The 24,297-nt window shown below is 34.1% G+C and overlaps 1 protein-coding gene across 1 annotated transcript; it reads right to left on the reverse strand.

Annotated features, from left to right (window-relative positions):
- Nucleotides 1-10,707: 10,707 nt before the first annotated feature.
- LOC131858851 (probable F-box protein At4g22030) lies at nt 10,708-11,943 on the reverse strand. The gene has a single exon (XM_059212317.1). The coding sequence runs from the start codon at nt 11,941-11,943 to the stop codon at nt 10,708-10,710; it is 1,236 nt and encodes a 411-aa protein (XP_059068300.1).
- Nucleotides 11,944-24,297: the final 12,354 nt, after the last annotated feature.

Raw genomic sequence — 24,297 nt, forward strand, 5'->3', positions numbered from 1 at the left:
TGCTCCCTTTCCCATTTGGATATAAAATCTATTGAGTTTCTAAGGAAGAATTAAATCTAATATTGTGTTCCATTTAAATCCCTTCAAGGTTATTGGGCCTAATGGTTTCCCTCTCACTTTTTTTCAAATACATTGGAATAGTGTGAGTTCATATATTATCCAAGAAGTTCATTATTTCTTTCATTTTGCTGAACTTCTAAAGGATCGTAACCACACCTTCCTAGTCCTATTTCCCCAAAAAAGAGGGGGCCAATACAATGTCTGAATTTTTACCTATTAGTATCTATAACATTGTCTAAAAATTTATTTCCGAATGGCTTTTCCAACATACCAAACATTCTATTGAAAACATGATCCATATCAATAAAAAAGGCTTCATTTTTGGAAGACAAATGATAGATTATATCCGAGTGGTTAATGAAATACTCCACTCAATCAAAAAAGGTAATAAATAAAGTATGATTATAAATCCTTATATTTTAAAATATTACATAAACAGTCAAGGAAATTTCTCCGCATTTGTTCTTCAAAGAAGTGGATTTAGAGGTAAAATTCCTAAATTTTTGGAATTTTCTATTTTATCTCCATCTTATTTAGCTCTATCTATTTTAAATATTTTAGGGGAATAAGACAAGGGATCCGAGCTCTATCCTTAAGTTTTCATCATTCTTGTTTAAGTTGTTGCATGGAATATAGAAAATAGCATTTTCAAGGGCCATCTAAGAGGCTCCAACCCTTCCTCATCTCTTTAGTTGATGTCACATCAAGAATTTGTAGATTACACCTTACTTCTAGAAAAATCCTCCACCGTGTAAGCCAAAGAAAGGAGAGGAATCCTATCTAACTATGGTAAAATATATTTTCAAAGTATTAATTTCAATAAAAGTGTTATCTTCTTCATGAATGCGGTCCCAAGATTGGAAAAAAATATTTTGAATATTCTCATTAACCAAATCGATCTTCTCCGCTCATCATATTTCGGAATGCCTCTCACTAATGGTACAATTGAGTATTTAATTTGGTATAATATTTTGGAAAGTGTTTGAATGAAATTGGCTATGTGGAAAGGGGCTCTTCTTAGTAGTACTAGAAAACTTCAACTACTGAATGCTTTACTTCAAAGTAGCTTTGTGTACATACTCTCTCTATTATTTATTCCCAAGGCTATGAGTTCTAACCTAGAACAAATATAAGGAATATTTCCTTTGGTCACTAACTGAGAAAAATAATAGGCTTTCTCTAGTAGTCTGGGATTCATCTTTCTAATGTAAATAGAATGGAGGCTTGGATATAAGAAAGTCTAAGAAAAGGAATCATTCTCTCCTCTCAATATCAATTAGAAACTCATCAACTAGGATTAAAATTTGTCTAAAGCCATGATATCTAAATATATCAATGCTTTTAAGGGAATCTTCTTCCTCCATTTCGAGCAACTACCTAAAGTATCAAATGTCTAGAATAATCTTATTTAAAAAAGGGATCTTCTTGCCTAGTCTCTCTAGTGGAATTTTTTGTAATGATGTAAGAATTAAGTTTTTGGAATATCCTTGGATTTTGCCAACCCCTTGGAATTTAAGCCAAATTGTTCTTCTATTTGATTGGATCTTAAAAGAAGACTAGAAAATTTAGTCAAAAATAATTGGGATTCCTCAATCATTCACCCAACCTATATAATTGACCCTAACTGCTTTGACCCTCAAATTCGTGTTTTGGCTAACGAACTCATGAAAATTCTTTCCAATCAGAGATGTACTATAGAACTCATTATAAAGATATTCTTATTTAGTTGGCATGTCATGATTGTAATTATTTTGTAAACATGCAGTTTATCTTTCTTCGGGCCAAACAACCCTCAAATTTCAATTGGTCGAATCTATGGAAGCAAAACTATTTTTTTATTGGTGGACTGCTTGTCATATAAAGGTTCTCAATATTAACAACGTACAAATAATGAGAATGTAGCACATCAATAGGTGTTTCCTTTGTAAACAATTTGGTGAGAACATTGATGCCTCCTAATAATATCAAAGTCATCACAAACAACTGGTCTAATCCCTTTTCTCATCCTCTTATTGTAGGGAACTTTTCTGGCTCACATTCCTCTATCTCGACAAAGTAGTTTAGGAAGAATAAAATAACAGTCCTTAGGAACCAAAAGGGACCATGGAAGTTCCTTGTTGATGTTGGCATTATTATCAATTATGTCGACTAGTGTTGGTGGCAGATGAAATGTAGACATTATAAGCTGAAGTTGTGCAAAAGTATGGATTACACATGATGTGCATGCTCCAAATGTGTCTCTTAGTGTGTTTGATCCATAATCTTTGGTTCATGAAGGTTGTAGATGGAAAACGATTGAAATTGCATATGGAAGCAACATTTCAATGAGACATGGCATTTCATCAAAGATCACTTTCCTTTTTTATCATCCTTCAAGTGCTATGTTGATAGAGTCCATTTCGGTGTGATGGAAATCTGTTTTGGTCATCATGGTTTCTAGTTCGGTGTAATGGGCTTTCTATTTGGGCAACATGATGTATTTTGGTATGATATTGCTCAGATCAGGTCAACATGTCATCATGCAAAGCTATGGGGTTAGCTTCACTTTGCAAGATCATCTAGTCGCACAGCTGTGTGTTAATCCAGACTATTCATTTGAAGATAATTGGTCTCTATTTAGTGTGTCATGATTTATACATGTGGGGACTAGCCAAGTCTTTTATCAGCCTATCGCGTCATGCTAAAAAAGTGGAGTTATATTATTTTTGTTCTCAGTTCTGACTTCTCGTTGATCTCTGATGTTTGATGATGGGCCTACCTTGTACGAGTTTTAGATTATCAGCTTATTGAATCTAGATGGAAAAGAATAAGTTGTTTTGTTTTCAATCTAGAGTTCAAATCACTTTTTGACACCCGATAGCGCGCCCACCTTGTTTGATTTTCAGGTGATATCTACTTTCCAGTTGCTAATTAGTCCACATTGGTGGTGTCATATTCCTGGGGGACCCAAGTACCAAGTAGAAAGGGGGGTAATGGAGTTACCCTTAACTAGCTTCTTGTTTTAATTGCATAATCATGTGCCTGTGCAAGTTGTCAATTTGGTCAAAGCTATTACCCATTTATGTGGGGCATGTGGCAGTGTGGTGGCAAAAAAGCTTTTCAGTATGAATTCCCCTTTCGAAAATACCATTTGACCTTTTGGTTGCCCCTTTGGATTACACTGTTATCGCCTTATATTTCGGTGTGACAAGCTCGTGGACTTAGTGATATGATTTCATTTGTTAGTGTGACTTGGCATTTCGGCATGACACCAAAATTCTTCTTGTGAACCATTAGGCTATAGCGATAAGCTCCATTTCCTTGTGACATTTTTTTTGTCTTTGCAACATGATTTGCATTTCGGTATAACTTTGTCTATCTCTATGGGTATAATTGCCTCTTATCAGTCGGTTCTAGCAATAGCGATATGAAGACTATTCATTCTAATGGAAGATGAGTCTGGGTAAAATTTTACAAATGCCAGAAATTAACAAAGCGACATGTCTTCCTCATTACTAATGGGTGTCAATTGTTGAATGGTCCACGTGGGCTACTCACCAAGGTTGACTTGATGATATAGAAGGATGCTAAGGACGTGGATCACATAGGAAAAATGAATTCCACTTGGATGAAACACAAATAGTGCTCGAATGCAGAGGGGAAAGATACAAAATCTCTTCAATCAGTAAGAGATTGTAAAATTTACAAATATGTATGCAAAGAATAAATCAGGTGATGGAGGGAAAAATCTAGTGCATACCCATAACCCCAAAATTTTCTTAGCAAATATGGAAAGAGCTATTTAGTATGGACAGTTGCATATTTGTAATAATGTGATAAGATTTGTAATTGTTGGAACTAAGTATTTTTAAATTTTCTCTTTTGGGGGGGAAATTTGTTGATTTAAAGAATTGAAAAAATAAGAAAAGTGAGATATGAAGGTAAGCTGTATGTGAGAAAAATAATGGTTGTTGGCAAATAATGGAAGCAATTCTTAAAAACAAAAAGGGTGAACATACAGTAGAGTAGAGGGTGCAGAAAAGAGTTGTAGGCAGAGTAATCTGAGTAAGAAGAGAGATAAGAAAATCTAAGGGAGAAGGTCAGAATTATATATTGTATATGTTACAAAATGCATTTGTAACAAGGTTTTACAATGCATTTTAAAAGAACTGATATTATTGTATTTCTCTAAATGTGTGCTCGGAGCAAGGGGTTGGTGCTCCTTGAGTTGGTGCTCAAAATCCTTAAGGGTTGGTGCTCCTTGGCCTGGCGCCCTAAACATATCATAATCCAAGATTTCATTATGAGGCTGGATTGGAACAATAGACTCCAGTAGTTATTCTCATCGAGGTTTTTCCCACATTGGGTTTTCCTCGTATATCTTTTGTCTTGTCATTTGACTTGTGTGTGTGTTTCTATATTATCAGTATCTTTGGCATTTGCACACTTTTGGTATAAATTTTTTTTTGAATAATAATGATTCAGCCCCCCTCTCTGTGATCACTTGTGTTCTTCGGTTGATTTCAGCATCAATGCTATCCAGAATAGTATCAAAGGTACAGAGTTCAGGAAACCCTACAAAAGTCACTTAGGAGTTAAAATCAATATATCATTATTCAAGGTGATTCTTATAATGTCATCAAAATGATTCTAGTAAAATCCTTGCCTAATTAGTTAGTTCTCTAAATTATTAAAATGGATCGAAGCATTCTTTCATGTCCACAATATCACAAGATCACTTTGGTAGTATTACATTATGTGTTATCATTGATGTCAAACCCTTTGGTCCAAGTCAAGTCCAAATGTGGTATGATAAGAAGGCTTGTTTGACTTAGGTATGTTGTGTGCTTTTAGGTTTCTCAGTTTCACTGGATGAGTTTGGTATCTCGGAAGCCTTGTGAGGAGGGTAATTTGCTAGTCTAAGATATGCTCTTTCAATTTTTTTTTGAAGCCATAGCCACTATCAGTAATCTAAACAATGAAGGAATTAGGCTACCTAAGAGAATTTAAGGAGACGACAAAGATTCTATGAAAATATTTATGGCTAAGGGGAGAAAGATTAATCATCTATAGAGTTTTTCAATAGAGAGAAGCTCATCGATTTTTTGTGCCAAAATAGTTGAGGTTTTGATAAGGCATGGTACTTTGGAGGGTCGCTAAATGTGGTGGCGAGCCTTCACTTTCCTCATACTTCTTTGGAGGAGTCATTTGAGAAAGTATCAGATTTTGGGAAAACCCTTCCCTTCACTAATGCCTTATTTATTACGTTTCTATTTTAATTTTATCTCTCAAATTGGACCTTGCCACTCTCTTATGATTCCTTAATGCCTCCCTTATTTTTCAGAGTGAATGATTCATTCCTAACAAGAGAAAATCTTGGGTGTGCTCACCTTCAACCCATATTCCTTCCAAAAGTATGAACTTGGGATAGTCATTATAAACCTCCAATGTTTTTAATTAATTAATACACTACAGGTCTCACTCAAGGGCAAAAGATGACACCCACAAAGTAAAAATGCTTATGGTTGACCTCACCCTACGATTCTAAAGGCAAAAACATTGTTTTTAAAAACTGCCCAAATGAGTCTCCTATTTCGATCTTGGACGACAAATCTATTTCTATAAAGACCTTTGGGATTTATTCCTAAAGCTACACTAGTCTAATCGGCTCCCCTTAATCCTCCACCTAAGGGAAATATCCTCTAGATTCCCCTGCTAAGCAAAGTGCCCTAGCTAAAAAATTAGATGTGGTTCATATTTTCTTGTCAAACTAGAACTACCCCATCCTTTGTATTCAAATTTGTCAAATAGTGGAGAAAATCACTAAATCCTTTAACCTTGTGAAGAAAATTTTCAAGTGACAACTGGCCTAATTACAAACAACTAAATTGAAAAATTCACCTTCATCAATCTCTGGTATTCAAAAAAGCACAAAAGTGGCCAGAGGAATCTGTGAACAGGGATTTTTTGAATGCTATGAAGATTTTGTCATCTATTTTTAGTAACTGGGATACATTGGATAAATATTTTTAGGATATAAAAATGGAGGTGGGATTTATGGAACAAAGGAGCACCTAGAAGAAGAGGTCATCAAATTCAAGAAGAATTAGCAAGTGGTGATATATAATATTTAGAATTTTTTTTATTACAATGAATCAAATAAGAACGCGACAGTCATAATTCATGTCTTTCGACGAGATCTATAAAAGACTAAAGCTAATTCTAAGATGCAAGAAGTTCGACAACGAAAAAGTCATGCATAGGACACTACACGGTCCTCACCCCTTTCCCTATTGTAGCTTGTTCATGTCCCTCTCCTTGGGAAATGATGTTTGAAAAAAATAGAGTTTCTCTACAATGCAATGCAAGACACAAATGGCCATAGTTGTTGAACAATTTGTAGCTTCTATGTTTGTTTCTAGGTTTGGGCTCTTTCCTAAGCTAATCTAATCAAAATTTGCTTCAACAAAAAATTCACTGCAATGGGGATCCTTTCCTTCAAGACAAAATATTTCCTTCTTACTTATCGCATTTCTATATATCCTCACTGGGAAATATATTAAAAAAACTCCGATGCCACATTGAAAAGTGACAGTGCATACAAAATTCTGAATTTCATAATATTATGAATGCTAAGTTATTTATGTTTATGCAATGAATTGCACAAGCTTATGAAATAAAAATTTTCCTAAGGCAAATTTCTTAAATTAATTAACTTCAAAAACTTTTTAATGAATAACCTTCAAACTAACAACTTTAGTACAAAACTTTTTATAACACTACTAACATTTATTTATTTAATCTATCATAGTAACTATTTTTTTATACTACACTATATTGTAATAATTAATTAAAGAATGCCAAAAAAATTAGGAAAAAATGTCTCATTTTAGAGGGATGGAAGATTTTAGAACTTGTTCATGCTAGCTTTGGATTTCAATTTTTATTAAATCACAATTTTAATATTTTTATGTTTCTTATTTAATATTTTTTGTCTCCTTTGGAGAAGAATTCTATCTTGATTTTTTGTTTTCCAAAGCTTTCAGAGCTTGGAAAACTAGAACTAGTTCACAAGACAACCCTTTTCACATATATCTACTTTGGATTAAAAAGGAGTTATGGTCATGCTACATCAGAAAAAAAAGATTGTACCAACACCCGATAGTTTATTTTAGATTTAAAAGTCATGTATCCCCATTTAAAACTCATTTAAACTTCTAATGTTAGAAGAATGCCTATTTTAAGTTACAAGCTTTTTTATTCTATTTTTCTACATCTAGCTATTAAATAAATTATTTTCAATTAATTATGATTTCAAACGATATATATATATATATATATATATATATATATATATATATATATATATATATATATATATATATATATATATATATATATTCCTTTTTCTAAAGAATATTAGTCTTAAGAGAATAGTCTTGTTGAATTTCATTTTATAATATTTTAAATTAAAAGAATCTTTTTATAAACTTTACTGGCCAAATATATGAGTTTTCCAGTTTCTTTTCAACTTATATTATTCAAGGAAAGAATTGCTAGAATATTGAGATAGATAATTTTAGGAACAACAAGAATGTTCAAAACCCAGAGGTAGCATGTTTGTAGAAAAAATTGGTTTACAAGTTGCTAATAGATAAACTAAATTTATCCCTAGGGATCAATGTTTGGTATAAGTTTAATGAAGGTTTATTTTCCCAAGGGAAATTATTATTAGATAGGATATGGCTCAGCATCTTTAGGTGTCTTAATGAAGTTGAATATCTCATATCTCCCCATATGAGAAGATTCATCTCTTGCTACACAGTAAAACAACTTCATTGTAAGTAATAGCCAAGGTTCTCAAATTTATTGGAGTTCTAAAATATAAGCTATTAAAAGGATCTAGACCTATGACGTATAGTTGAATTGTTACATGTATATTTACAACAAATGGATCTATGGCTTTTATTATAAATATATGTAATCTATATTGATATAAAAAAAAATAGGGTCCCGTTTGGTTACTTTCTACAAGTGGAAAACGGGTGGTATAGAATGGTTGGGGTGGTGTAAACTCTAAACTTACTCACAAAAGTGGTCTCTAATCTAGCCACTTGGTTGTAAAGCAAGTTCTAGTAAACTCAAATACCTACAATAATGTCAAATGTATTTTACTCTATCAATCACATCATAGACGCAATATTTTAAATAATTTTATAGAAAAAAAAAATGCATAAGACCAATGTATTGCATACGTAAATTATGCACATCACAACGTAATATTTCTGCCCTAAGATATATAAATTATTAGGCACTTTTATTAAAATTCACAAAATAATATAAATTACAAAAAAGGAAAGAATAAAATACATTGCCACAAAATTCAAGAATGATCATGAAAGGAACTAATATTTATTTATTAATTGATTGGCAAAAGAATGATTACTATGAATAGAAGAATGAATGCACTAAACACAATTTCATCCTTATACAACATATTGTACACTTACTTTTATAGAGGTGATTTTATATTTTACGCCTTCAAAAGTTGACCTGGGTCCTAAAGATCCAACGACCCTCGAACAATATGCCAATTTAGGTACTACATTTTCAAAATGGCACTTTGATTTTTAAACAAATTTAATAAAATGAGTGGACATAATTTTACAATATTTACTACATCACCATATAATAATTAATAATGACTATCCACCATCAATAAAAAACTTAAGGGAAGTAAAAGATATTCATCCAAATCCTCAACTGCCACCTAGTGTTATTCGTCATTAGGGAAATTAATATACTGAGTATTAGTTAGGAAAATGGAGATGTATTAGTACATCTAGGTGTTTGACTCCATATCACTCTGTTTTCCAATCACTCTGTTCAAAAGATTGATTGTGTCATTAGTTTCTTTCTAGAAATTGTCCATGGTCAACTTCTTGGGCACCTCTAGCAATGCTCTTCTAGGTTGGGAGAGCCATCATTTGATGTGGCCTGTGGTGTTCTCATCATAAGAAGTGGTAGTTCATTCGTCTATGATTTCCACTAATGACCTATGATATGGTATTGGAATGCAAACGAAATCATGTCAATTTTCACATCCAATAGGGCAATTCCATATTGAATACAATATTCATTTGGTTCCTAGGTTATAGGCTTGAACACAAGCCATGATTGGTTTAGTAGGCTACAATAAAGATGGAAAGCCTCCTACTTGGATAAATCTTGTGTTGACCAATAGCCTAGCATTGTGATTGGAATTGGATCCATACATTTTGTCTTTGAACACTTGGAGTCCACATGTCCCACGTCCATATTTGATTTAGCATATGCAATGTAGATCCAACATTATTGGGCTTCGTCACCCCTTAAAATTTATACTTCATGGTTCCCAAGATAGAACTTTTGTAGTCAGTGGTACCCTACAAAAATAGAAAAATTTAGGATACGCAAATATAATTTATAAAGATGCCTATTAAAACACCTCAATAAGGATAAAATGTATACGGGCGCCCAAACCCTAACAACAAATCTTAATTATAAAAGTTATAAAATCACACTCGAAATCAAAGGCAATCCAAATAAAACAGTTTCATTTCAGAAGACTACTCAAAATCAACATAGAAAATGCTCAAAGAATGTAGAACGTCAGTGGAAAATGTCTGGATGTCCTCACAAACTAGTAATTCTTGCACATCATATCCATGCAATGGTTTAACCTTAAAACATGACAAGAATAAGCCATGGGATATCTTAATCGTGTGAAGAATGTTTCCTTGGAGAACTGAGAGTGAAAATCAAACGCAAAACTACAAAATAAAGTAAAAAATCTAACGTATATCCCCCCAATGAACCTCCATGAGTGTATTAATTGGTGATTTTAGTTTTTTTATAGGGATAAAATAGATGGAAGTACATAGTGACTTTGCAACGTTGCGTTCCAACATTTTTCTAAAAGGGGGGCAGAAGTATCTCACATGGATATCCTATGAACATATTGTAACCATTGATGTCGGCAAATAATACATTAGACTCGTGTGCTTTCGAGGCTTGGGCTTTTCCAAAATTCTTTTCTCCGGGCATATCTATGTGACTTGTCTTCTTGTGGTTTCTTTCATTCTTCTTCCTCTATCTCATTCTTATTCTCATGTAAGCGTGGTTTGCTTTCCAAAACAGTCGTTGAAGGATTAATGAGAGAAGAAAAGTCATGTCTTGTTTCAAGTGTATGAGCATAGTTTGTGTGCACTTGTGCACATCAGAGCTAGCACCTAGAAAATCTTATAGTCGTGGCATTTTCCTGACAAATCATTGGTTATAAAGCTGATTCAAATGGACATATGCTTCACCAAAATAGATAGTTCTAGATGCAACAGTCATAGATCCTAATACCAGATCAAAAAAAAATCTTTCTTCATCCTCATGAGTAGTGTGTAAGTTCCACGTGCTTTCCTGGTGAGTTAATATAAAAAATAGTGTTAAAAGAAAATGAAAAACTGCATGGGATAACGCATCAGAAATCAAGCAGCATGTAGAACAAGAAAGAGAAACGCGAGGCTATAGTGAGGATAAGAGATTGTATGGATTAATCACATGTAACATGTATGTATAGCAGTGTACAAAGCCGGAGCCTGAAAAAGTGGGCCGTGTATGTGTATTAACAATTAATCAGAAAAGCTTGCCGGCAAATTTGGAGGCAGAATCTGCAAGAGGAGAATGAGGATCGCGACCCAGCTGCGAGGCCAATCTCCAACGGAATAGCTCTCCGTTTTCTCTGGCCTCTGGATCTGCCTCGCTCAAAGTGTCTGAGATGGATGAGTCCAACAAGTGGTAGAATCCTGCGCAGTTTCTGTACATCTCAAACACCAATCCGACCTGACCTGCATGGCTCAGCGTGTTGCCCACAACACCCAACACGCCCGCCACCATTGACATGGATAACATGGCGCCATTCAAATTCAATGCCCCTGCAATCCCAGTGAGCAATGGGCCGGCTATTGCAAGAATATTGTTTACTCCCAATACTTTGCGGCTGAGCCCAACAAACTCTGCAATATCACCGCTTTTAAGCGTCTCTGAAACACCCCTCAACTCGGTTTCCAGCTCTGCACTCCATCCATTGATGGTTTTGTTGTTGTTAGTTTGGGGTTGGTTCTGGGTTTGATGATTTTGTTGTTGAGACCACCAAACTGCTGGTTGTACAATCTTGGGAAATTTGTCGAGCACACCGGGGAAGAGAGGCAGAGGATAAGCCTCATCCAATGCGAGTACAGCTTTGTAGGCCTTGGTGAGGAAGAAGTCTGCACACTTGTCCTGACGAAGGTGGGGAGGGAGAGCAAGGTTTGTGTGGATGTCAGTGTTGAGCTGGCGGAAGAGCCGTGCCGCCATTCTCTGCTCCTCCGCTAACTGCGAAGGCTGCATTTTGTTCATACCGCACATCAAAGCTGTGGAGAAGCCATGCAAAAGTGTGGCGACAACGTTATTAGTATCATTGCTGGGTAAAGGCTGGAGAATGAGCGCGGCCAGCGTGATGTTGGTGAGGGAGGGGAGGAGGAGTTTGTTCCATCCGTCTCTTTGCTGTGCGAGGGCAGCGTGCATTTCTTCCCGGTCTGCCGCTGCTGCCGCCACCAAACGCAGCTTTGCCACAACCATCTCTTCATCATCTTCATCTTTATCTTGGTCTATGTGAAACTGGGTTAACGGGCGTATGAACAAGTCAACTTGCTTCTGCTGCAGGTATCTTGTGCTTGGACCATCCAACGAAGCCACAACCTGACAACGATCAAGATTTATACGCCATGATTTATTTGCACAATTCGTTAATCCTACATGACCATGTTTCTGTGTCACTGTCTGCAAAACTGTATTACTCTTAAGAACTCTTGTAAGCTTGAGAGCCTCCATAGTTATAATTGCGTCTTGTGTTTATATGAATTTGATGAAAATAAGCAATCCTCAGGTGTATATGAAGGGAGAGCAGAGGCCAATTCCGATTTCTGCTAGTCTGTTGTTTGTGAATATCTGAAATGTGGGGCGGGCATTTATAAGGGATTAGATCTAGTCTCCACTCAGACCTACTCTATTCTTTACTCTGCTGTTGACGATAGAGACGTTGGAATTGACCCAGTCCCAATGCCATCTGAACAAGTCAATTTGACTCGGGCTGGCCGGATTTTACTTTCTCTCGTGTTCGCCGGGTATATAATTTTATATCTCTATTTCTATCCACAACTTATACTCTGCCGTTTTTTAAATTGCCCTGCTTATTCTGTACATATTTACACAAAGGAGGTTTGAGATCTTTAATTATCTAATTTATATTATTTTTCAAGTGAAACATACTAACTTTCTCTCATTTCAATTTTGAGACTGGTTATGTATATAAGAATGATATATCTATTTCTCGTTAATATTTTTAATATATATTCAATTAATATTGTCGTATGCCTAACTATATATTCTTTAATTGAAAGCAAACAACCAAAAATTTTAACTTCAAGAGACAATGTCTATGCTTTCTATATTATAACTTAGAAAGAATACAATTATCACTATGGAAATGATGATAGAGTATATGGAAGTGTGAACATGGTTATTTCCTTTGTAAGCACATTTGGTTATTCAATTTTATCATTCAATTTTAATTCACCTCTAATTTTAGTAAGTTTAGGATTTCATAGAGTATGTGTTTATAATAATTTTGTGGTCTCCATTCTATTTCATAGTCTTATGTATGGTTTTGCTTTGCCTCTAAATTCAAACTTCACTCCTCGTACATTTTCACTTATGCCTTGGATATTGGTTTTCGGCCCCCATATCATCTATGACGGTAGAGATCAAATGTATTATCATGGAAGATGAAAATATAGAGTATGAAATTTGACAAATAGTACTCTTAAGGACTATCAAAAATGAACTTCCTTCAAGAGTGGAACTTTGTAATAGTGTAATCATGAACACCAATAACATTGACAATATACAATAGATTATAAATGTTCTGGTTATATAGTATGGCACACGAGGATGATGAATCTTGGACTACTTACAAGTGGGAGAAAAATCAATTACTGAAGTGTGCATTTAACCTTGGACACCTAAATGGTGCATGCAACTTTAAATATAACAGAAATATATTATTCTACATCCACCTGTGTTTCGCTTCTCTCAATCTCTTGCATGCACTATAGGTTTTCGTTAGCTTCCACGTTATGTTTAGTTACAAACTCACTCATGTACTTTTACAGGAAACTACAAATTACTTTTATATGTGATTTTATATCTTCAAAACGTTTGAAGCATGTTTATTTTTGTATAGAAGTATTGTTTTTTATGAATTAAAATAAACTACTTTTGGAAGGAAACAAAATCCAAAATAACATGATTAGAATTGGTCTGAGTTTTCCATGGTCCATGAAGTAGAGGCTTATAAGCTTCTAGATTAAATTGTGTATGTTTTTCATTTGATGTTCCGGATCAAAAGTAGAATAAACAATAATTTCAACTGAATAATATAATGTAAATCTTGCACAATACTGCCTTCCTCTAACTTGGTCCTACCTGGTGCTCCTATTTCAAACAATGCTTTCCTACTTGATTGTTCCATTCTTTCCCCCGATTATCACCTAGTAGTATACTTAACACTTTTTCATGGGGATTTTCCTATTCTTGTTCCACATCTGAACGCTTTTGGTATTTTTTGATTTGTTTGTTGTTTTTAGATTGATTGTTCTTGCTTGCCCATCGTAATCATCGAGTCGAGCATTTGTAACCCATAATGGTTTCACAAATGTTGATTTTCATAAATCTAATCTATTTATTGGGGTTTTGTACCCTCAAATTCTGGTGGAGTTATTAGCACCTAAAGACGACCCTCAAATATTTTCGTAGGGGATCGAAGGATTTTGTGATCTACTTTGTGGGGTCAGGTTTGTTTTGCATAGAGAACCTACTTCTCATAGTTCTTATGCAGATGCAGTAAATTGGAACCTTTATGGCCTTGGTGCATCAACTAATATCTTGATCGCCTTATATCTTTTATTTAGGTATAATTGGATTGTTTTCTGCATCTCCCCTCCTATGTCTATTCTCGTGAGAAAATTCACCTCTAATTAAATATTGTTTTATTTTCTATTCTAATATTTTTTATTTTTCAAGTAAAACGTATATAAAGTCAGTATGTATTTGAACATGATACTCTAGTTCTTGCCAAGACTTTTAATAATTATTCAACTAGTCTTTTCCTATGGATAAATTTATACTTATATTTATGAAAACCAACAAAAACTATTGGATAAAAAGAAATCAAGAGACAATGTCTATTTTCTCTATGCTATAGCTTACAAAGATTATGATTATCACTATGAAAATGGAAAAATATAGAAAAGGGGAACTCTAATATTTTCTTTTTTTTCTATAAGTATGTAGAGAATGATGATGAATGGAAATGTGGAGTGATAGTTTTATATAAGGGTTCTAGTCTCAACTTGAACCTATTCTATTATCTACTTTGTGTTTGAAAATAAAGATGTTGGAATTGAATGACCCAGATTGCGACAGTTACCTTATCTTAATCCATCAATTTGACCTATCACTTAGAAACTTTCCTTCTTACTCAAGTCACTAATTTATTATTCATTTAGACTCTTAAGTTAACAACATGATTTATTTTTCGTCATAGATAATGATCAACTAAATGAAGCATTAATGAATTCAACTATTACCATCGGTCAAGGACTAGAGAAATAGTAAAATAATTCACCGTGATTTAAATTACAACTCATGAATCAATTTATATTTTTATTCTAGCACAAAAAAAATACATTGCAGCACAATTGCCAAAAATAATAAAATATTATTATCCTTTAAGATATCAATGCACAATAAATTGCATGGGCTTATAAAGTATTATTTTCTTGTCCAAACTTCCCAAACTAATTAGCTCCATGCAAAAAAGTACCCAACAAGTACCTTACAAAGTAAACAAGTGCTAATAGAAAACAATTATTAATACTACTAAAATTTATTTATTTCGAAAATAGTACCTATTTATGTAGTATTTATACTAACATATATATTATATGATGGAATATAAAATCAAATTTATTTTTCGTTTCTTACATCATCTGAAAATATAAAACATTGCACTATGTTGGATAATATTAGTCACAAATAAAAAGCTAAAAAAAAAACTCTCCCAGAGCTTGTAACTAACACATGACACACCAAGAGAAACATATAAATCTATGTTCTAACCATCGAATAATTTCCACTAATTGATGCAAGTTCAACTATTCACAACGACGTCGTTCATCTTGTAAATTGAGAAGTACTAAATTGTATAGAAGAACACTACAACAAACGTGAATCAAAATATAATCACTATGTATAATACCATACTCTCTATATGAATCAAGACAGACTAAACTATCCATAGTTAAAAATTCTCCAAAACACATGGATTGAGATATAATCAACTAAATTCATAAGAAGAAAATGTAAAACTATCAAGCCTTAGTTATCTACTTAAGGACACATATAAAGAACTAGTGTCTCTCATGTAGCATACAATCTCTAATGTATGTAAAATAACTCAATATGTAAAACTATCTAACCTCCTATACCATTCATCCTCTCCTGTAGCATCGAAAAATTTGATTCTTGGGGTGCTAAATGATTCTCACACTCACCCTTCAAGATTTTTCTTGGAGACATCTTTTCAGCTGCTTCCCACTCCAGTCAAGATGGTTTGTCCAAATAGTGATACTAGATTTGGAAAATGGGATTATGATGCGGGTTCTCCTAAAATTGTCTTTTCCTACTTCTTGTCTCCTTCCTCTAACAAATGTCTAATGAAGATCGCAAATTTCTTCATCCTGATTGATATAATTGATCTTCGGAGACTTTCCTCTCTAATCATGATCAACTCTAACCATTCTCAATTATTTCTAAAATGCAAATATTCCTAGTGAAAGGCCTTATATCAAGTTCAATCCGAAATCATGTTGACTCACCATCTCGATATTAGGATCTTCATGTTGCTAACTGGTGGAAGGCTGATATCTAGGGTCCAATCATGCTTAAATTAAATCATAAGATTAAATTCATTAAAAATAAGCTAAGGGATTTGAATATGAATTCGTTTGATAATATGTTTACGCGAAATAGAGAACCTAAGGAAATAATGTATTTCATTCAAGTTGAAATTGACACAGTGGGACAAACGGAGGACCTCTCTGCTAAATCAAATATTGTGTTCATTTAAGAGCTTCATAATTTGATTGAAATTGAAAAAATCTTTATTCAAAGTAAAGTTCTAGGAGCTAGTGATTAAATGGGGAAGATCGTGATACCAAATTTTTTCATCAATAAACACTTAACCATAGGAAGGGGAATGAGATTTTAGAACTTTTGGATGAGCATAATAGGTGGCTAACCTTTGAAGAAGAATTGCACCTAGAAGCTGTTAGATTATTCAAAGACCTCTTAAATCCTCAAATGAAGTGGAGTTGCTAACTAGAGGCTTTAATAAAATAGCTCTTACAGGTAACTCCTTTCTCCCTTTCCAATTTGGATTTAAAATCTACTGAAAGGCCAATTTTTGAGGAGGAATTGAATATATTATTGTCTTCTATTTAAATCCCTTCAAGCTTCTTGGGCCTAATGGTGTTCCTCTCACTTGTTTTCAAATACATTGGAACAGTGTGAGTTCATGTATTATCCAAAAAGTTAATTATTTCTTTCATTTTGTTGAATTTCTAAAGGATCGTAACCACACCTTCCTAGTCCTATTTCCCAAAAAAAGAGGGGGCCAATAGAATGTCTGAATTTTTACCTATTAGTATCTATAATTTTGTCTATAAATTTATTTCCAAATGACTTTTCAACCATATCAAACATTTTATTGAAAACATGATCCATATCAATCAGAAAAGCTTCATTTCTGGAAGACAAATGATAGATTATATCCTAGTGGTTAATGAAATACTCCACTCAATGGAAAAAATTAATAAATAAAGTATGATTCTAAATCATCATATTTTAAAATATTGCATAAATAGTCAAGGAAATTTCTCTACATTTGTTCTTCAAAGAAGTGGATTTAGAGGTAAAATTCCTAAAATTTTAGAATTTTCTATTTTATCTCCATCCTATTTAGGTCTATCTATTTTAAATATTTTAGGGGAATAAGACAAGGGATCCGAGCTCTATCCTTAAAATTTAATCATTCTTCTTTAAGTTGTGGCATGGAATATAGAAAATAGCATTTTCAAGGGCCATCTAAGAGGCTCCAACCCTTCCTCATCTCTTCAATTGATCTCACATCAAGAATTTGTAGATTACACCTTACTTCTAGAAAAAGCCTCCACCATGTAAGCCAAAGAAAGGAGAGGAATCCTATCTAACTATGGCAAAATATATTTTCAATGTGTTAATTTCAATAAAAGTATTATCTTCTTCATGAATGTGGTCCCAAGATTGGAAAAAAATATTGTGAATATTCTCAATAACCAACTCGATCTTCTTTCCTTGTCATAGTTTGGAATGCCTCTCACTAATGGTACAATTGAGTATTTACTTTGGTATAATCTTTTGGAAAGTGTTTGAATGAAATTGGCTATGTGTAAAGGGGCTCTTCTTAGTAGTACTAGAAAACTTCAACTACTGAATGCCTTACTTCAAAGTAGCTTTGTGTACATACTCTCTCTATTACTTATTCCCAAGGCTATGAGTTCTAACCTAGAACAAATATAAGGAATATTTCCTTTGGTCACTAACTGAGAAAAATAATAGGCTTTCTCTAGTAGTCTGGGATTCATCTTTCTAATGTAAATAGAATGGAGGCTTGGATATAAGAAAGTCTAAGAAAAGGAATCATTCTCTCCTCTCAATATCAATTAGAAACTCATCAGCTAGGATTAAAATTGGTCTAAAACCATGATATCTAAATATATCAATTCTTTTAAGGGAATCTTTTTCCTCCATTTCGAGCAACTACCTAAAGTATCAAATGTCTGGAATAATCTTATTAAAAATAGGGATCTTCTTGCCTGGTATCTCTAGTGGGATTTTTTGGAATGATGTAAGAATTAAACTATGGGAATATCCTTGGATTTTTCCAACCCCTTGGAATTTAAGCCAAATTTTTCTTCTATTCAATTGGATCTAAAAAGAAGACTAGAAAATTTAGTCAAAAATAATTGGGATTCCTCAATCATTCACCCAACCTATATAATTGTCCCTAACTACTTTGACCCTCAAATTCGTGTTTTGGCTTAGGAACTCATCAAAATTCTTTCCAATCAGAGATACTATAGAACTCATTGTAAAGATATTCTCATTTAGTTGGAATGTCATGATGGTAATTATTTTGTAAACATGCAGTTTATCTTTCTTGAGGCAAAACAACCCTAAAATTTCAATTGGTTGAATCTATGGAAGCAAAAATTCATCCCCAAAGCTATCTTTTTATTGGTGGACTGCTTGTCATATAAAGGTTCTCAAGATTAACAACGTACAAACAAAGAGAATTTAGAATATCAATAGGTGTTTTCTTTGTAAACAATTTGGTGAGAACGTTGATGCCTCCTAATAATATCAAAGTCATCACAAACAACTAGTCTAATCCCTTTTCTCATCCTCTTATTGTAGGGACCTTTTCTGGCTCGCGTTCCTCTATCTTGACAAGGTAGTTGAGGAAGAATAAAATAACAGTCCTTAGGAACCAAAAGAGACCATGGAAGTTCCTTGTTGATGTTGGCATTATTATCATTGATGTCAACTAGTGTTGGTGGTAGATGAAAAGTAGACATTATGAGCTGAATTTGTGCAAAAGTATGGATTACAAATGATGTGCATTCTCCAAATGTGTCTCTTAGTGTGTTTGATCCATCATCTTTGGTTCATGAAGGTTGTAGATTGAAAACTATTGAAATTCCATATGGCAGCAACCTTTCAATGAGACATGGTGCTTCATCAAAGATCATTTTCCTTTCTTATCGTCCTTTATGTGCTATGTCGATAGAGTACCTTTTCGGTGTGATGGACTTCTTGTTTGGTCATCATGGTTTCTAGTTTGGTGTCATGGGCTTTTTGTTTGGGTGATATGATGTATTTTGGTGTGATATTGCTCGGATCAGGTCAACATGTCATCATGTGAAGCTACGAGGTTAGCTTCATTTTGCAGGATTATCTAGTCACACAATTATGTGTTAATCCAAACCGTCCATTTGAAGATAATTGGTCTCTATTTAGTGCTTCATTATTTATACATGTGGGGACTAGCTAAGTCTCTTATCAGCCTATCGCGTCATGCTAAAAAAGTGGAATTATATTATTTTTGTTCTCAATTCTAACTTCTGGTTGATCTCTGATGTCTGATGACGAGTCTACCTTGTACTAGTTTCAGATTATCGTCTTATTGAATCTAGATGGAAAAGAAGAAGTTGATTTGTTTTCACTCCTGAGTTCCAATCGCTTTCCAACACCCAATAACGCGCCCACCTTGTCTGATTTTCAAGTGATATCCACTTGCTAGTTGCTGATTGGTCCACATTTGTGGTGTCATATTCTTGGGGGACCCAAGTACCAAGTAGAAAGGGGGGTAATGGAGTTACCCCTAACTAGCTCCTTGTTTTAATCGCATAATCATGTGTCTATGCAAGTTGTTGATCTGGTCAAAGCTATTACCCATTTATGTGGGGCCTGTGCCAGCAAAAAGGCTTTTCGGTATGAACTGCCCTTTCGAAAAGACCCTTTCACCTTTTGGTTGCCCCTTTGGATTACGCTATTATCGATTAGGATTTCGGTGTCACAAGCTCATGGACTGAGTGATATGATTTTGTTTGTCAGTATGACTTGGAGTTTTGGCATGACACCATAATGTTTCTTGTGAACCTTTAAGCTATAGCGATAAGCTCCATTTCCTTGTGATAGTTTTTTTGTCTTTGCAACATGATTTGCATTTCGGTATAACATTGTATATCTCTATGGGTATAATTGCCTCTTGTTAGTTGGTCCTAGCTATAGCGATATGAAGAATCTTCGTTGTAATGGAAGATGGGTCTGTCTAAAATTCTAGAAATGAAGGAAATTAACAAATCGACATGTCTTCCTTAATACCAATGGGTGTCGATTGTTGAATGGTCCATGTGGGTTGCTGACCAAGGTTGACTTCATGGCATAGAAGAATGTTGAGGACATGGAACACATAGGAAAAATGAATTCCACTTGGATGAAACACAAACAGTGCTCGAATGCATAGAGGAAGGACACCAAATCTCTTTACTCAGTAGGAGATTGTAAAATTTCCAAATCTGTATGCAAAGAATAATATCAATGGTACACAGTTGAGCAAACCCTACAAATGTCACTTAGGAGTTAAAATCAAGATATCATTATTCAAGGTGATTCTTGTAATGTCATCAAAATGATTCTAGTAAAATCCTTGCCTAATTAGTTTGTTCTCAAAATTATTAGAATGGATCGAAGCATTCTTTGATCTCCACAATATCACAAGATCACTTTGTTATCTCCACAATTCCTAACAAGAGAAATTCTTGAGTGTCATCACCATCAACTCATATTCCTTCCAAAAGAATGAACTTGGGATGACCATTGTAAACCTCCAAGGTTTTTAATTAATTAATACACTAAAGGTCTCATTCAAAGGCAAAAGATGACACCCACAAAGTAAAAATGCTTATCGTTGACCTTACCCCACGATTCTAAAGGCAAAAATGTTGCTTTTAAAAACTGCCCAAAGGAGTCCCCTATTTCGATCTTGGACGACAAATCTATCTCTATCAAAACCTTTAGGCTTTATTCCCAAAGCTACCCTAATGTAATCAACTCCCCTTGATCCTCCACCTAAAGGAAATATCCTCTAGATTGCTCTCCTAACCAAAGTGCCCTAGATAAAAAATTAGATGCAGTTGCTATTTTCTTGTCAAACTAGAACTACCGCATCCTTTGTATTCAAATTTGTCAAATAGTGGAGAAAATCACTAAATCCTTTAACCACGTGAATAAAATTTTCAACTGACAAATGGTCTAATTACAAACAACTAAACTGAAAATTCACCTTCATCAATCTCTGGTATTCAAAAAAGCACAAAAGTGGCTAGAGGAATTTGTGAACAAGGATTTTTAGAATGCTATGAAGACTTTGGCATCTATATTTAATAAATGGGCTACATTGGATAAATATTTCTAGGATATAAAAATGGAGGTGGGATTTATGGAACAAAAGAGCACCTCGAAGAAGAGGTCATCAAATTCAAGATGAATTAGAAAGTGGTGATATCTAATATTTAGGATTTTTTTTATTGCACTGAATCAAATAAGAACGCGACAGTCATAATTCACGTCTTTCAGTGAGATCTACGAAAGACTAAAAAGAATTCTAAGAAGCAAGAAGTTCAACAATAAAAATGCATGCATGGGACACTCCACAGTCCTCATCCCTTTCCCTATTGTATCTTGTTCAAGTCCCTCTCCTTCGCAAATGATGTTAGAAAAAGCTAGAGTTTCTCAACAAGGCATTGCAAGACACAAATGGCCATAGTTGTTGAACAATTTGTAGCTTCTATGTTGGTTTCTAGGTTTGGGCTCTTTCCTAAGCTAATCTAATCAAAATTTGCATCAGCAATAAATTCACTGCAATGGGGATCCTTTCTTTTGGGAGAAAAATATTTCCTTCTTACTTATCGCATTTCTATATATCCTCACTGGAAAATATATTACAAAAACTCTAATACCAAATTGAAAAGTGACAATGCATACAAAATTCTGAATTTCATTATTATGAATGCTAAGTTATCTATGTTTATGCAATGAATTGCACAAGCTTATGAAATAAAAAATTCCCTAAGGCAAATTTCTTAAATTAATTAACTTCAAAAAAAATTTAATGAATAACCTTCCAACTAACAACTTTAGTACAAAATATTTTATAACACTACTAACATTTATTTATTTAATCTAGCATAGTAACTATTTATTTATACGACACTATATTGTAATAATTAATTAAAGGATGCCAAAAAAATTAGGCAAAAATGTCTCATTTTAGAGGGATGGATGATTTAGAACTTGTTTATGATAGCTTTGGATTTCAATTTTTATTAAATCATAATTTTAATGTTTCTATGTTTCTTATTTAATATTTTTTGTCTCCTTTGGAGTAGAATTCTCTCTTGATTTTTTTTCCAAAGCTTGGAAAACTAGAACTAGTTCACAAGCTAACCCTTTTCACATATATCTATTTTGGATTAAAAAGGATTTACAGTCATGGTGCATCAGAAAAAAAAGATTGCACCAACACCCGATAGTTGATTTTAGATTTAGAATTCATGTATCCCTATTTAAAACTCATTTAAACTTCTAATGTTAGAAGAATGACTATTTTAATTTACAAGCTCTTTTATTCTATTTGGCATTTAGGAGATTTCTTTTCAAAATGATAAGAATCCTTTTCCATTGTCGACTAGTAATATCCCATTCGGAGAAGTTTTTTAGCAAGAGTAGGACCACTTGAATGTGTGCCACAGATACCTTCGTGAAGCTCGTGTAAAGCAAAGTCGGATTCATTACAATCAAGGCAACAGAGAAGAGTACCATCTAGACCTAGATGGTACAAAGTATCAGCAGTGAGAGTATAACGGGCGGCTTGCCGGATAAAGTTGCGTTGTTGGTTTTGGGACAGGTTAATGGGTATGGTATTGGTTTTGAGATAGTCATATATTGTTCTGTATAATAGAGAGTCTGAACTAGTTAGGGCATAGATAACATGGGATGCAGAATGGTGATAGGCTAGGGAGAACAGTTGCTCTACCAGAAACTTGTAACGACTCTGCTGTTCTGGAATTTGTAGCAGTGAAGAGATAGTAGCCATTGCATCGGCTGCTTTTTGGTCCAACCCTAGTTTTCGTTCGAAGGTGATGTGTACAAAATATTGTTTGAAATCATCCACCATTCATTTGTATGGTAGCAGCTTGTCATCTTTCATCTGATAGTCATTGTTGATCTAATTGATGACTAGTTGTGAATCTCCATAGACTTTTAATTTTGTGATTCTCCATTACATGGCCATTTTGATCTCTGTAACCAATGCCTCATATTCAGCAATGTTATTTGTGCATGGAAACATGAGACTATATGATCTTGGTATGGTGTGTCCGTTAGGAGTGATGAATAGAATGCCAGCACCTTAGCCATGTTGAGTGTAGGAACCATCAAAGTATAGGGTCCATTGCTTGGTGGAAATAGTAAGAACATCCCTATCTGGAAATTAAATCTCCATTGGTTGTTTATCTATTAATGGCGCATTGGCTAATTGATCTGCAATTACCTGTCCTTTGATAGCTCGTCGCTCTGTGTAGTGGATATCAAATTCATTGAGAATCATTACCCATTTAGCTGTTGTAAGCGTTAGGATGGAGGTATCATCGTGGTTGGCCAAGATATTAAATAAGTTAATGATTTTGTAAAGGTCTTCGATGATGTCATCTTCTATGTAAACTTTCTCGTAATATCACTGCTTGTTTTCCTTGGTGTCATAGATATTCTGTGGACCAAATTCAAGTAGTCTAGGTTCTGTGCCTTGTTCTTCTTGAGAAATGGGTGTATGACTATCATTTGTAGCAATATTTTCAGTAACATTGGAACAACTGCCCCATTCATATTCATTTGAATCAGTCTCTGAGGTATTATCCCAAATTCTTTTAGTGCTGTGGACTGGTATGTTGTAGGGTGAAAACAGGTCCTTGATGATTGATACTAGTTTGATAGTTTTCTCTGATTTTGTTTCAGATCCTGCTTCTACTCTTTGCATTTGCTCATATATTGTCTCTCCTCTAGGAGGAATGATGTTATCAGGGGGTGATTCTTCTTTGTTTGAAATAGGTTCTTGAACATGATGTACTTTTGCACAAGGTGCTCCTTTCTTTTGATTGACTGATTTCTATTGATGTTTCTCTTTTTCCTGGTATTCACGTTCCTTGCATATTGTTTCTGCTGATACAAATAGTGCCTCCTGCCATGAGTCTTCTTTGTATTTCTTCTTTCCCTTCCACTGAGGTTTTTGTTATTTTCTTGGTGTCTTCTTTGGTGGTAGAGTGTGTTCATAGCCCAATCCTATTTTATCTTTACAAAATTGTGGAGGATCTAATGGTTCTGTGACACCTTCTTGACGCTTGCCAATAGGTCTTTTTCCATTGTATCCCATCTATTGTATGATTAGGTAGCCTTTTCCATATAGTT

Source organism: Cryptomeria japonica, chromosome 10 (assembly GCF_030272615.1).
Source record: "Cryptomeria japonica chromosome 10, Sugi_1.0, whole genome shotgun sequence".
NCBI lineage: Eukaryota > Viridiplantae > Streptophyta > Pinopsida > Cupressales > Cupressaceae > Cryptomeria > Cryptomeria japonica.

Coding starts and splice junctions, on each gene's coding strand:
- LOC131858851 (XM_059212317.1), bottom strand. CDS start 11,943: ATGGAGGCTCTCAAGCTTACAAGAGTTCTTAAGAGTAATACAGTTTTG.